Source organism: Pristis pectinata, chromosome 6 (assembly GCF_009764475.1).
Source record: "Pristis pectinata isolate sPriPec2 chromosome 6, sPriPec2.1.pri, whole genome shotgun sequence".
Lineage (NCBI taxonomy): Eukaryota > Metazoa > Chordata > Chondrichthyes > Rhinopristiformes > Pristidae > Pristis > Pristis pectinata.
The window spans coordinates 99,429,408-99,442,741 of record NC_067410.1 but is presented as its reverse complement, the minus strand read 5'-3'; the positions used below and the strand labels follow the sequence as shown (position 1 = coordinate 99,442,741).

At 41.2% G+C, this 13,334-nt stretch overlaps 2 protein-coding genes across 2 annotated transcripts in view; one reads left to right on the top strand and one right to left on the bottom strand.

The window, feature by feature from the left end:
• The window catches only part of LOC127572098 (plastin-1-like), an 84,585-nt gene extending 81,390 nt beyond the window's left edge, over nucleotides 1-3,195 (bottom strand). The window contains 1 exon segment of the mRNA XM_052018977.1: nucleotides 3,138-3,195. The gene's annotated coding sequence lies outside the window, so the exon portion shown is untranslated.
• A 9,580-nt stretch (nucleotides 3,196-12,775) lies between these two features.
• atr (ATR serine/threonine kinase) overlaps nucleotides 12,776-13,334 on the top strand; it is an 82,257-nt gene continuing 81,698 nt past the window's right edge. Inside the window, exon 1 of the mRNA XM_052018966.1 lies at nucleotides 12,776-13,000. Within this exon, the coding sequence (XP_051874926.1) occupies nucleotides 12,942-13,000 (59 nt within the window). The 5' untranslated portion in view covers nucleotides 12,776-12,941. The remainder of the gene's footprint in view (nucleotides 13,001-13,334) is intronic.

Here is a 13,334-nt window from a genome sequence, read left to right as displayed (position 1 = left end):
TACTATGTCTGTACCATTCAATATTTCATACTTGTTCATCTTAGCAACATCATCATCCCCTTCTTTTGTGAATACAAATCACAAAAAAAAATTCAATAGACGAACCTCTCCGCACACATCCAATTCTGGCTCTTTGTAGTCACACCAGTGGTTTTGCACTCAATTGCTTTAATCCTAAACTAAAGAATTCCATTCATAAAACTTCCAGACCTTCATGATATCTTCTCCTTTAAAGAAAATCTTTAAAAGCTACCTCTTTGACCTAGCTCTTTATCAGCTATATTGCTATTCCTCTACTCCAGTGAAGCAACATAGAACAGTTTACCATGTTAAACAAGATGCAATACAAATGCATGTTGTTTAGGTGAAAGACAAGTCCACCAAATTAAATAGACATGATAAAGATCTGAAAATTTCACGTTGATCAAGATAGCAACAAATATTTTCAAGAATATGATAAGCTGTGCCTTAAGTGCAATTACACATTCCTCTAAAGAAAGTAATTTCATCTGATAACAAAAACACAGATAAGATACAAATTTAGTTGTTACTCCCGTAAATTCTTTGTTACAGGAAGTTTTTTTCCCCCCATTAACTGGTGAGCAGCATTTTGAATGAACCATTTTAGGGGTACAACCTGCTTAGGAATTATATTTTTTAAAAAGCACAGGATTTATACACCGATGTAAAGTGGAAATGATTTGTCAAATTGTACTTTTATTAAAAAGTCAATGAAATCAATTAGTACTGACAATGCCCCTACAAGACAATAATATACATACTGAGATCTCAAAGCTCTGCAGACATGTCTACACTTATATTTGGAAAAAAAACAATATTGCTCACCACACAAACAGAATAAGGTCAAGCAAAATCATGCACAAAAATACTATTTGGTGGCAAATAGTATAGTTTCTAGCAATTTAAAGTTCATTGTTTTACTTCCACATATCTACTAGTGTTTGTTCTCATCCTAATCAAGGGGACGAGCACAGTGGTCAGTCAATGATTTTCTTTGATGGACGTCCAAATTGTGCAAAAACACTTCGCTAGTGCACCAGTACTTTCTCCTTTTGAACAAAGCCCCACCTCTGCTCATCAACTTCCCACAGTACCATGTCAAAAAAAAATAATTCGAACTCATGATAAAAGAACTTCGGGCAAAAGCCCATATCAACTGACTTCACATGACAGCATCATAACCGATTAACTTTGGCACATGCAATTCCAAGCCATTATTGCTGCTTAATTAAAATCACTATTTTTTTAAACTTTAGATTAAATACAATTTATGTTTCATCATTAGAAATGCTCTTGGCAGCCATGGAATTGTTCTCAACTGCTTCAAAGATGCTGCATTGAAGTCCAACCCAGGGGCCCGACCACAAAAATCTGACCCAACACTCTAGTGCAGTACTTGAGGAAAAAAGTATCAATTCTCAGGAATATATTTACTCTCACAACATTTGAGAAACATCTTGATAAGTACTTGATTTGCCAAGGCACAGAAGACAATGGAGCTAATATGGGTAAATTGGGATGAGTGTAGAGAGCTACAATGGACAACATGGACACAACAGGCCTGTGTCTGTGCGGGATGGCTCTATAACTAAGATTTGGTGAGCTATCTGCAGTCTCCTAGTCAGCATAGGCCTCCCCAACCCAAACAATGAGCAAAAAAAAGTTTCCCTTCACCCTACTTTGATACTTTAATTTTTTTTAACCCATCTCTCCTGAACCTTCTCTGCAATTAAAATAAAGCTTTTAAAAAAATCTCTTCCATTTCTGACAAGGGGTTCTCTGACCAAAGACATTAACTATTTCTCTTCCACAGATGATGTCTGACCTGCAGAGCATTTCTAGTTTTGCAGTTCATTTTGGATTTTCGTTGTCACATTCCTACTTGCAAACTGTCTGTCATATTTTCTGCGTTACTATCATGAATTACCATAAGAACCGTTAATTACTACACTTGAAGACGCTATAGAGTGCCTCAAAAACACCATGCAACAAACATGAACAGAACTAAATAAACGGGAAAAATGATTTACGTTTTAAAACATGCAGAACACTTTGAGAGACTGGGCTATTTTTTCCTCCTGTCAAGGAATGGTCTTCTGCTCTCCACACTCGGAAAGTGAAAGATCCAAAATTCAGCGCAAAAAAGTAGGTGGCAAAAAGCCCACAACATTCACCCACGAATGCCGACCCAATATGGCCACTTTAAACCCTACTGCAATACGTCTATTAGCTATCATTCATTATGGAATTTATATTTAAATCTTTCATGTACAAATAGAAACTTATGGCTTTATTCCGCAAGTTCAAGGTGACATTGCAACTGTTGATTTTAATGGAGGGTAATTTACTAAATTAGATGATTCCCATACCCGAGTAAAATATACTGAAAAAGCAACTTAAAACGTTGTCTTTAAAACGTATGCTCATGATTACAACTTCATTAAATAGAAATAAGTTAAAATACCGGTATATACAAGATCAACTTATACAGGTACTTTATGGCCACTGCCCAAAACAATATAATGGATTTGCATGTTAACGTGAAAATAAAACAGGTTCAATTACCGGCCAAGAACGGCTGCCATGAAGTTTCTGTCAATGAAAGGTTTCGTTGCAAATTCAACAAAGAATTAATTGTACAACATTTAACAAGTAATTGTTTTGTTAAAAGGTAACAGTAAAATAATTTCATTCGACATTCCAAGAACTCCCTCAATAGACCTCTCAGCTGTCTAAACAAAGGATTGGTGTAACTAACTGAATATAATCCAAGGATCTGAAACACGAACTAAAACCGGTTTTGAACAAACGTAGGATAGCTTATCATATTAATCAAAATCCCGCCCACAAACTTTCAGAACCCCTTTAGTTTAGTGCTCAGAAGTAATCCGATTCCTCTGAGGTAAAACATGCAAAAGTTTATTTCGGCAGTGGTTCAACTAATTAAAAAACATTGTAAATAGCTATTAACTTGCCAAGTGTAGCCTATAAAAGTACAACGTTCTACCATACAGAACCAAATTGCGAATTCCACTGGTCAATAATTTAGCTTATATTTAGTGAAATAAAGGAAACAGTTTATTTATATTTAAAAAATCAACATTTGCATTACTTACTGGCTGAATCTGCTCGCTCGGAAAGCAAGTGTAGGGGTACGCACCACGCAGGAGAAAACTGGCCCAGAAACAGCACTATTGTGACGTCATTTTATTGACAACTCGCCAGTTATCCAGGTGCTTCCCTTGCCGTCAACTACAAGGTGTCAATCAAACGAGAGAGCCAATCAGATCGACAGAAAATGGGAGGTGGGGTTTCAGGTGGAAAAAATGTGCGGGCCGATGGACGCTGCAGGGTGCGAGGGCAATGGTTGCTATATTACAGTTGGACGCTTTCACCTGCATCAGGGGAGCAAGGCTCGATAAATACAACAGGTTCTTCAGTGTTGGGCTAACGTCGGGTTTGCAATTCCTTCTGTGTGCCGATATTGCCAGCTGCTGTGAACCGGGAGGTTGAAGGTTGAAGGTATGAAGGTTGAAGTACCAGTCTCTTGCACTTGAGCCTCGGTGACAGATCAGAACTGAAAGAATCTTGCATTGTTCAAAGGTGTTTTAGGGCGTATATAAATATTTGCTGGCAGAGGTTCTTCTGTTGCCTGCTTATATTCAGTGTTCAAAGCGCACCTATTACTTTCTTTACTTTCTTTCTTTGTGGAGCTTGCAAACTGAATGCTGCAATATCCCAGAAATGGTTTGCTACGCCATGAAAGCAATTCTTTGTGATATCTCATGAACGTAACGTAAGGATGACCATTTAAGTCGTTTCAGACATTCAGCGATCACATTTTATATGTATTAAGTAATCATTCTTTTCTACATAAAACGAATATTAAATACCAATAAACTGGGAATATGCAAGAACTAACTTAACTTTAAAGAACAATTGTAACATTGCGGGTGTTTAAGGTTCTCCAGCACCGCACATAAGATTCCATTCATTATCTCTGTGCGATTAAAATATTATGTATTATTTATTCTTTTTCTCTCACTATCACTCGATTAATCAATTTTACCAAAATTGTGTATGTCTTTTTAATTTCCAATCGTTGAGAAAGAGTATACACCAACAGTTGATTCATTTACCCATTACACCTAGTAAATGTTAATTTATTTTCCAAAACTTACAGCATTTTTCTTTGTTTTTATTCAGATCTCTAGCATGATTTTCTTTTTATTTGAACAGTAGTGGCCCCTTAGCCTATGGCACTCTTGTCAAAATAAGGCCTATCCAATTGACCCTTCTGATTACCAGCCCATTTAAGTCAAGAATGGTAAACTTAATTTTCTGAAATTGCAGTGCTTTAATATCCCTCTTGTCTTAGATCATGTGTTGCATGTCACCATATTGACAATTTAAAGGAATTTGGGATAGCTGTTAGGTTTGTGTCTAATTGAGTTATATCACTTATATGCAGTCTGTCATAAATATTCAGCAGAATTGTCTTAAACTCTCAGCAACTTCTCACTGGAGTGGAACTAATCTGCAGGCCAAATGGGAAAATTTTGCCTCCATTCCAGAAGCAGGGTCACCCTAACCGCAGTAGGCAAGCTCCAGTAGGCAGACAACACTTAGGAGTACACTCATTTGGAGCCCAAGCTCCAATCATCATTGACTGGCTACCCCAAAACATTAATAGGGATGGTTGACACCACAAAGATAACAATACAAAAATTAAAGTATCAGACAATCTGGAACCAGAGTAGATTAACAAATATAGGGGTGAGCTTAGAAAAAATATGGTGTGAGCTTGAAAAAAAGGCAACAGATTTTTATAGGAACTCCTGTTTATTAAGAGTAGAATGAAGTAAACTAGCCTGGAATAATCAATATATGGATGAATATTTGCTCCCTCCAAAAATGCACTGAATCAACACACTTCAGATCAGCAGCAGATAACTTAGACAGGTGCAGAGTTGGACACTTTTATAATAGGATCATAAAATACTGAAACTGATTCAATCTCCCAATTAATTTCCTATCCTTTGTAAAGGGGAGATGGGTAGGTGAGGAACTGGAACTTGACTAGAGGGCATTTACTTTTCTGGAGGGAAAGCAGGACGGGGAGAGAGAAAACACTAGCCACTGTCTGATACCTTCTAATAGCTACACAAATTTCTTAATAACACCTTCCAGTCAAAGAATAATTATGACCCTTCAAACCAGGGATAGGAGGTGAAAGAAAAATTGACACTCCAGTCAAAAAATTGCAAAATGTTGATAAAACAGTGCTCCTAATTGCTACACTGCAAGCTTCTTCCACAATTTAGAGCACTTATTCTCCATATTTTGAACTCAGGATAATGTAGTGTCTGTAAGGAGTTTGTTTGTTCTCCCCGTGTGTCTGCGTGTGTTTCCTCCAGGTGGTCCGGTTTCCACCCACATTCCAAAGACGTACAGGTTAGGAGCTGTGGGCATGCTATGTTGGCGCCAGAAGAGTGGCAACACTTGCGGGATCCCCCAGCATGTTCTCAGTAAAGCAAAAAGATGCATTTCAGTGTGTTTCAATGTACATGTGACTAATAAATAAATAAATAAATGGTGTTATTTAATGAGTATGTTGTAACATCTAGTGGCAGATACAGGTATTGCATATTTTAATATAAAGTTAAAATGAATCAGAATCAGGGTTATTATCATTGACATATGTCATGAAATTTGTTGTTTTGCAGCAGCAGTACAGTGCAAGACATAAAGATGTAAAAATTACTATAAGTTACAAAACTAAATAAATAGTACAAAAGAGCAATAATGAGGTAGTGTTCACGGGTTCATGAACCGTTCAGAAATCTGATGGCGGAGGGAAAAAAACTGCTCCTGAAACGTTGAGTGTGGGTCTTCAGGCTCCTGTACCACCTCAGCTGGAAACACTCAAGAGGCCAGCAGCATATTTAGAAAAAGAAATGGGATTAATTTTTCAAGTGAAAGGCCCTTTGTAAAATGAAGTATTGCATACTTTACTTTGTTGATGTTGCACAATTAATATTTTAACAAATGGTATGAATAAAAATAAATTGAGAATGCCCCTTTGATTGGGCAAGACCCAAATTGAAGATTGTGTGTATACAGATTCACACAATCTGGGCAAGTCAAACTGGGAATGTTAGTCACAGAGACACACCCATCTACTTCTTCTTTGACTGGATGGTAGCAGCTTGAAGATTTAATAGTGGTCTAATAGAGTCTGTCTCCTTTACTTTCCTTCCCTCCTGAAGTAGTAATATCCTTTCCTGTCAAATTCTAATCTCCACCGTACTCATTTCCATTCGTGGCATTGCAAGAAAAGGTCAAATGGAAATTACCTGCATTTTTATCACCGCTGCTCACCTTGCAAAGGAACTGTTACAATAAGAACACCCACCAGAAATGTAAGTTATTACAAAGTACTACCCTTCCACCTCAATATTATTCAGCATACATTTCATCTGTTCTGCAGCAAAGCACTGAAAATGGAAATTACTTTGGGATTTATATTACACTTCATGACAACAGCAATTTGTGTTCTGTTGGTTTCCATCATTTATTCAAATCCTGCATTTGCACAGCCTGAAACTCAAACCTAGGCGTGTGAAAAGATTCATTTTTCACTGAAGAATTATACTTTTGTTCCATAATGACTTCTCCAATAGCTCTTTCTTTACCACTGAAGGCTACCCATTAGGATTACTGTTACCCTACCAAATTGGTACCACAGGGACCTCATGCCATATCACCAAATTTCAGTTAAGACTCTGCATCATTTCTGATTTGCTTACTGTTTCCAGCATTTTCTGCTTTTATACTTATCAGACTGTTTATTTTCTACTTTAGAGAAAAAAAAGACATTGCTGTTTTCTTTCCTTACTTTCTGGTTAGCATTTGCTGGTTAGTTCTTCCAGATCCATGTCCATGCCAGACAGATATATAAAGCTACAAACTGCTGCCTTCATGTTAACAAATTATATGAATTTAAAGAAAGACAAAAGGCTGGAGCAACTCAGTAAGTCAAACAGCATCTGTGGAGGCAAAGGGATGGTCGAAATTTTGTGTCAAGACCCTGCATCAGGACTGATAGTGCAGAGGGAAGATGGCCAATATAAAGAGGTGAGAGGGAAGATAGAGAAAGAGGCTGGAGGTCATAACTAGAAACCAATAAGGGAGGGATGATGGGCAGATGGAACCAGGTTGGGGAGCCATCTTCTCAGTCAATAGGGGGGGGAAATATACCCAACATCATCCTTGTTGATGGCCACCTTCGTGTGTGGGTGCATCAAGCTGTACATAGAACCAAAGTATGCAAGAACCAAGTGTCACTATGTGGTGAAGTTCTATCTGTCCCCAGTGTTGCAAAGGATGGGTCTGGCCTCGTGCAATGTGCCATTCAGTTGGCCATTGCTGCATTACCAGTCCTTTGTAGAAAAGTTCTTTCAGGAAAAAATACCTTTGACCATAAGTCCATCTGGCAGTAGTCAGCGTGGAACATCCTGCAGGCACTGCTGGAGAGGTACATGAAAAGTCTCTGGGATGTTTCCCTGAGCAGACTGTCTAAACCATTTGGCAGAATGCCTCATTGCCAGAACTCACTCAAAAGCAAGGCCTCACTTCTCTAGCAGTGAGAGAGGCACTCCCCATCAGATCCTTTCTGCACGGTCAGAGTTTCACTCCCTGCCTTTGGGATGGCTGCAATGAGGATGAGGTGATCGCCCACCTCTTTGTGGACTGTGCATTTGCAAAGGATCCTTGACAAGGTTCATTGCAAGCAGCTACATAACAGAAGACTCTCAGATCTATGGGACCCACACCGAGACAAACATCATTTGCTGCTGGAAGCTCATCAACTTGGTGAAAGACGCACTTTGGTCTGATCAAAACTTGTTGGTCTTCCAGTACAACGAGATGTCCATAACGGAATGCTGCTGACTGGCACATTCCAGGTTATGGGATTATCTGCTCAGGGATGCACCAAAGCTTGGTGTAGCAAACACAAAGGCTTTGTGGGGAAGGACTGCATGAAGGGGCCCTATGTATTGGTATTGGTTTATTATTGTAACATATACGAAGATACAGTGAAAAGCTTATGTTTGCATGCCATCTAGTCAGATCATGTGAATACACAAGCTTGAAGTTTGTGTCGTCCCAGGAGGCCATATGTGTGACAATGGGGCTTTGTACACAGAATGTGCTAATACAACAGATGTATAGAATGGATAACACTCTGAATGTATAGACTGAATGACATTATGAACGTAAAGAAAGCCATGCAACGTTTTTATGTATTTTGTGAATATATTTTTATGAATAAAGTCTCTATTTGAAATAAAAAAGATGGGGAGGGATTGTTAATCAAGGAAAGTACCAGAGCAGTGCTGATTCATGATATAAAAGCAGTGAATAGTGACGTGGAATCACCCCTCATTAGTACTGGTATTGGTTTATTATTATCACTTGTACTGAGGTACAGTGAAAAGCTTGTCTTACAAACCGATCGTACAGGTCAATTCATTACACAGTGCAGTTACATTGAGTTAGTACAGAGTGCATTGAAGTAGTACAGGTAAAAACAATAACAGTACAGAGTGAAGTGTCACAGCTACAGAAAAAGGGCAGTGCAATAAGGTGCAAGGTCACAACAAGTTAGATCGTGAGGTCATAGTCCATCTCATCGTATAAGGGAACCGTTCAATAGTCTTATCACAGTGGGGTAGAAGCTGTCCTTAAGTCTGGTGGTACGTGCCCTCGGGCTCCTGTATCTTCTACCCGATGGAAGAGGAGAGAAGAGAGAATGTCCCGGGTGGGTGGGGTCTTTGATTATGCTGGCTGCTACACTGAGACAACGAGAGGTAAAGCCAGAGTCCAAGGAGGGGAGGCTGGTGTCTGTGATGCACTGGGCTGTGTCCACAACTCTCTGCAGCTTCTTGCAGTCCTGGGTGGAGCAGTTGCCGTACCAAGCCGTGATAAATCCAGATAGGATGCTTTCTATGGTGCATTGGTAAAAGCTGGTGAGAGTCAAAGGGGAGAAATCAAATTTACTTAGCCTCCTGAGGAAGTAGAGGCATTCCTCCTCAGTTCACCTATCACCTACTGGCCCCTGTCTCACCCCTTCCCCTCTTTACACCAGCCATCTTCCCTCTCCACTATCAGCCCTGATGCAGGGTCCGGACCTGAAACGTCGACAATTCCTTCACCCCCAAATGTGCTGCTCGATTCACTGAGTTCCTCCAGCAGTTTGCTTTTTTGCTACAGGTTCCAGCATCTGCAGTCTCTTGTGGTTCCAGTGATGTGGAATGGTTTGGGTTGAGATCATGAATAGAAGGGTGAGGAAGGCATGAGTGGAAGTAGTTTGTAGATCCCCAAAGTGTGACCATTCAATAGGTCAAAGCATAAATGGGAAAATATCAAGGGCATGTTTGAAGGGAACTGCAATTAACAACTGGTCTATACTGGTCAACAAGAGTTTATCCCAATCAAAGAGAGAGATTCCATGGGAGAGGAGCACAATCTGTAAACAAAGGCAGTAAAGGATAATGTTAGATTGAAAAGTAGAGTATATAAAGTGCCAAGGGCCAGTGGTAGACCAGCGGACTGGGAAGGCTTAGGATCCAACAGCAGAAGACTAACAGGTTCAGAAGAAGGGAGAAACTGAATTTGGAGAGAAAACTTGCATAGAACAATAGAAAAGTAAAACACAGGAAAAGGTCCTTTGGCCCACAATGTCTGTGCCAACCATGATGCCAATTTAAATTGCACATCTGCCTGTACTTTGTCAATATCACTCCATTTTCCTACCTGTTCACGTGAGTGTCTAAATGCCTCTTAAACGTTGCTATTGTATCTGCTTCGACCACTTCCTCTGGTGAGCATGTTCCAGGCACCAACCACTGTAAATAAAAAAACTTGCCTCATAAATCTCCTTTAAACTTTCCCCCTCTCATCTTAAAACTATGCCCTCTTGTATTTGAAATTTCCACCTAAGGAAAAAGACTCTGATAATCTACCCCATCTATGCCTCTCATTGCCCTTCAACCTCCAACACTCCAGAGAAAACAATCTGTTTGTTCACCGTGGTGAACCTCTTCTTCACCTTTTCCAAAATCTCCACATCCTTCTTGCAGTATGGCGACCAGAACTGCACACAGTATTCTAAATGTGACCTAACTAAAGTTTTATACTGCTGCCACATGACTTCCTGACTTTTATACTCAATATCCTGACCAATGAAGGCAAGTATGCTATATGCCCTCTTTACTATGCTATCTACTTGTGTTGCCAATGTGAGAGAGCTATGGACTTGCACACAAGATCCCCCTGTACATCAATGTTTGTGAAGGTCCTGCCATTTATCAAATGCTTTCCTCTTACATTTGACCTCCCAAAGTGTAACACTTTACACTGGCTGGAAATAAACATCATCTGCCATTTCTCTGCCCATATTTCCAACTGGTCTATATCTTGCTGAATCCTTCGATAGCCTTCCTCATTATCCACTATACCTTCTACCCCACTGTGATAAGACTATTGGACGGTTCCCTTACATGATAAGATGGACTCTGACCTCATGATCTACCTTGTTGTGACCTTGCACCTTATTGCACTGCACTTTCTCTGTAGCTGTGACACTTTACTCTGTACTGTTATTGTTTTTACTTGTATTACCTCAATGCACTCTGTACTAACACAATGTAACTGCACTGTGTAATGAATCGACCTGTATGATCGGTATGCAAGACAATTTTTTCACTGTATCTCGGTACAAGTGACAATAATAAACCAATACCAATACCACCAATTTTTGTGTCTCCTTCAAACTTCCCAATCAGCCCACCAACATTATCATCCAAATCATGTATAAATATCATTAACAACAGAGGTCACAACATTTATCCTTGTGGAACACCGCTGGTCACAGACCTCCAGTCAGAATAACACCCCTCAATCACTACCCTCTGTCTTCTATGGCCAAGCCAATATTGAATCCAGTTTACCAAGTATCCATGGATCCCACATGCCTAAATCTTCTGGATCAGCCTATCATGATGGGCTTTGTCAAATGCTTTACTGTCATGTATACAACATCCACTAACTTCCCATCATCAATCAATTTTGTCACCTCTTCAAAAAACTCAATTGTGTGTAAGACATGACCTCGCCCTAATAAGTCCATGCCCTTCCAGATAATTTCTCTACCACTGATGTAAGGCTCACCAGCCTATAGTTTCCTGGTTTGTCCCTATTGCCATTCTTAAACAGAGGAACAATATTGGCTATTCTCCAGTCCTGTGGGACCTTGCCGGTGGCTAAAGAGGATATCAACGATCAAGGTCCCAGCAATCTCCTATCTTGTCTCTGGGAACTTTCACAGTTATAGCCCTGTTTTACACACACTTGAAATATTACAAGGTAGTTTAGAGTACTATAAAGTCCCCAATGGCTGTTGATTGTTTCATAGTTTTGGCTCTCTTAATCCATCTTTTATTTGGGAATTTTTTATTATGCTTGGGCCCCGCCCCACCCACACAGCACACCGCTTGCCAATCCACAACCACTTCCCCATGGCATAACATTTTGGTCCCTGACTATTCAGCAAACACATCCTGCGATGTGGGCAAATGTTTGCTTACCTTATAATGTTTGCAAAGTCAAGAAGACCTGTCTGCTTTGGGCACAATACACCACTGGATGTCACTTATCACTTGTTACAGTTTTGACTAACAGATGGTGTCATTCATTTGTTCCACTCTTCCTCAGCTTGAAGCTTTGACACATAAGGTACCAGTCAAATCCTGTACTTGTCTGGCATTCAACTTAATATATGTGAGGGCTTTTTGTCCCTTGATTTTGGGATGTGAATCTTTGGGCAGATCTGCATATTGTTATAGAGAATTAATTTGGCATGGATGCAAAGTCCTCATTTTGAACACACCTTTGATTAATTGAGCCAATCTTTTCCCAAGAGAAATAAAAATAGCAAATGTCGGAAATACTTTGCAGGTCTGTGGAGAGAAAAATAGAGTGAATGTTTCTGATCACTCACTTTTCATCAGAAATGGGAAAAGTTAGAAATAAAAGTTTTTACTTTGCAGGGGAAGTAGGGAGGGGGAGAGAGAACAAAGGGGACTATGTGTGGTCGGATTGAGTGACACAAGTGATGTGTGGGGCTGAAAGATGACGGTACTGATATGTCTGAGGGAGGAGTGGGAGCAGTCAGGTGAGTTCCAGTGAAAAGAGGCAACATGAACCTGACTACCTTCAAAACCAAAAGTTGTTCTATTTACCAAACTTTCGGCTCTTGCATGACATGTGTAGTTTCCATTTAAAGACGCCCTTTAAGTTAATGTTACTGAATGCACAACCAGCACGATACGTTGAAGATTAACGTGCTTTATGTTGACGGCTACTCCATGACAAACTGCACTGAACGATTTGAAAGCAGATCTGCTCTCTGCTGCGAGCTACTGTTCTTCAGTGGAGCCATCCTGGGTGCGGGAAACGGGGTGGGCGTGGCCTGGCAGGTGGGCGGGGCCAACCCGGCAAGCGGCTCGTGGCGGGCCTGGCGGCGGGCGGCAGTGGGCGGTGCTGGGCCGGCGGCGCGCCGCAGTGGGCGGGACCTGACGGGAGGCGGGCGGGGTGAACGGAGCAGCGGTTGGTGGAGGAGGGGCGCGGGGCAGTGGGCGGGGTATGGACGGGGGCTCGAGGGGGGGGGAGGTGGTCGTGGATTGGCTGGCGGGGCGCCGCGGGGGCGGGGGCGGGGGCAGAGCGGCAGGAGGCTGCCCGTTGACTTGCGCGGCTCCCACGGCGGGAAGCGGCGATCGGCCGAGCGGGATTTTTTTTATGTGAATCTACTGAAGCCGAGTTTCTGCCTCTGGCTCGGAGGCGAAGCCCCTTCCAGGATGTGTGAGCCGGGGCTGGAGATGGCCTCCATCCTGCCGGCCCTGCGGGAGCTGGAGAGGTGAGCTCTGCACTCACTCCGCCCGTCAGCGTCCATGCGGAGACCAGGCCCAGCAGGCCTCGTTACTGGGGTACCTTTCACTGAGAAACTTTGCACATTGGGAGACACAAGGGACTGCATGTGCTGGAATCTGGAAGATAAAAAACAAACTGCTGGGCAACTCAGCGGGTCAGGCGGCATCTGTAGAGGGAAATGGATAGTCGACGTTTCGGGTCGAGGCATTCCTCCAGCAATTTGTTTTTGTTTGTTGTAGATTCAGTGGCTTCTTCTGAAAACAAATTAATTAAATCTCAAACAAATCAATTTGAAATTACGCCCCATATTTCAATGACTT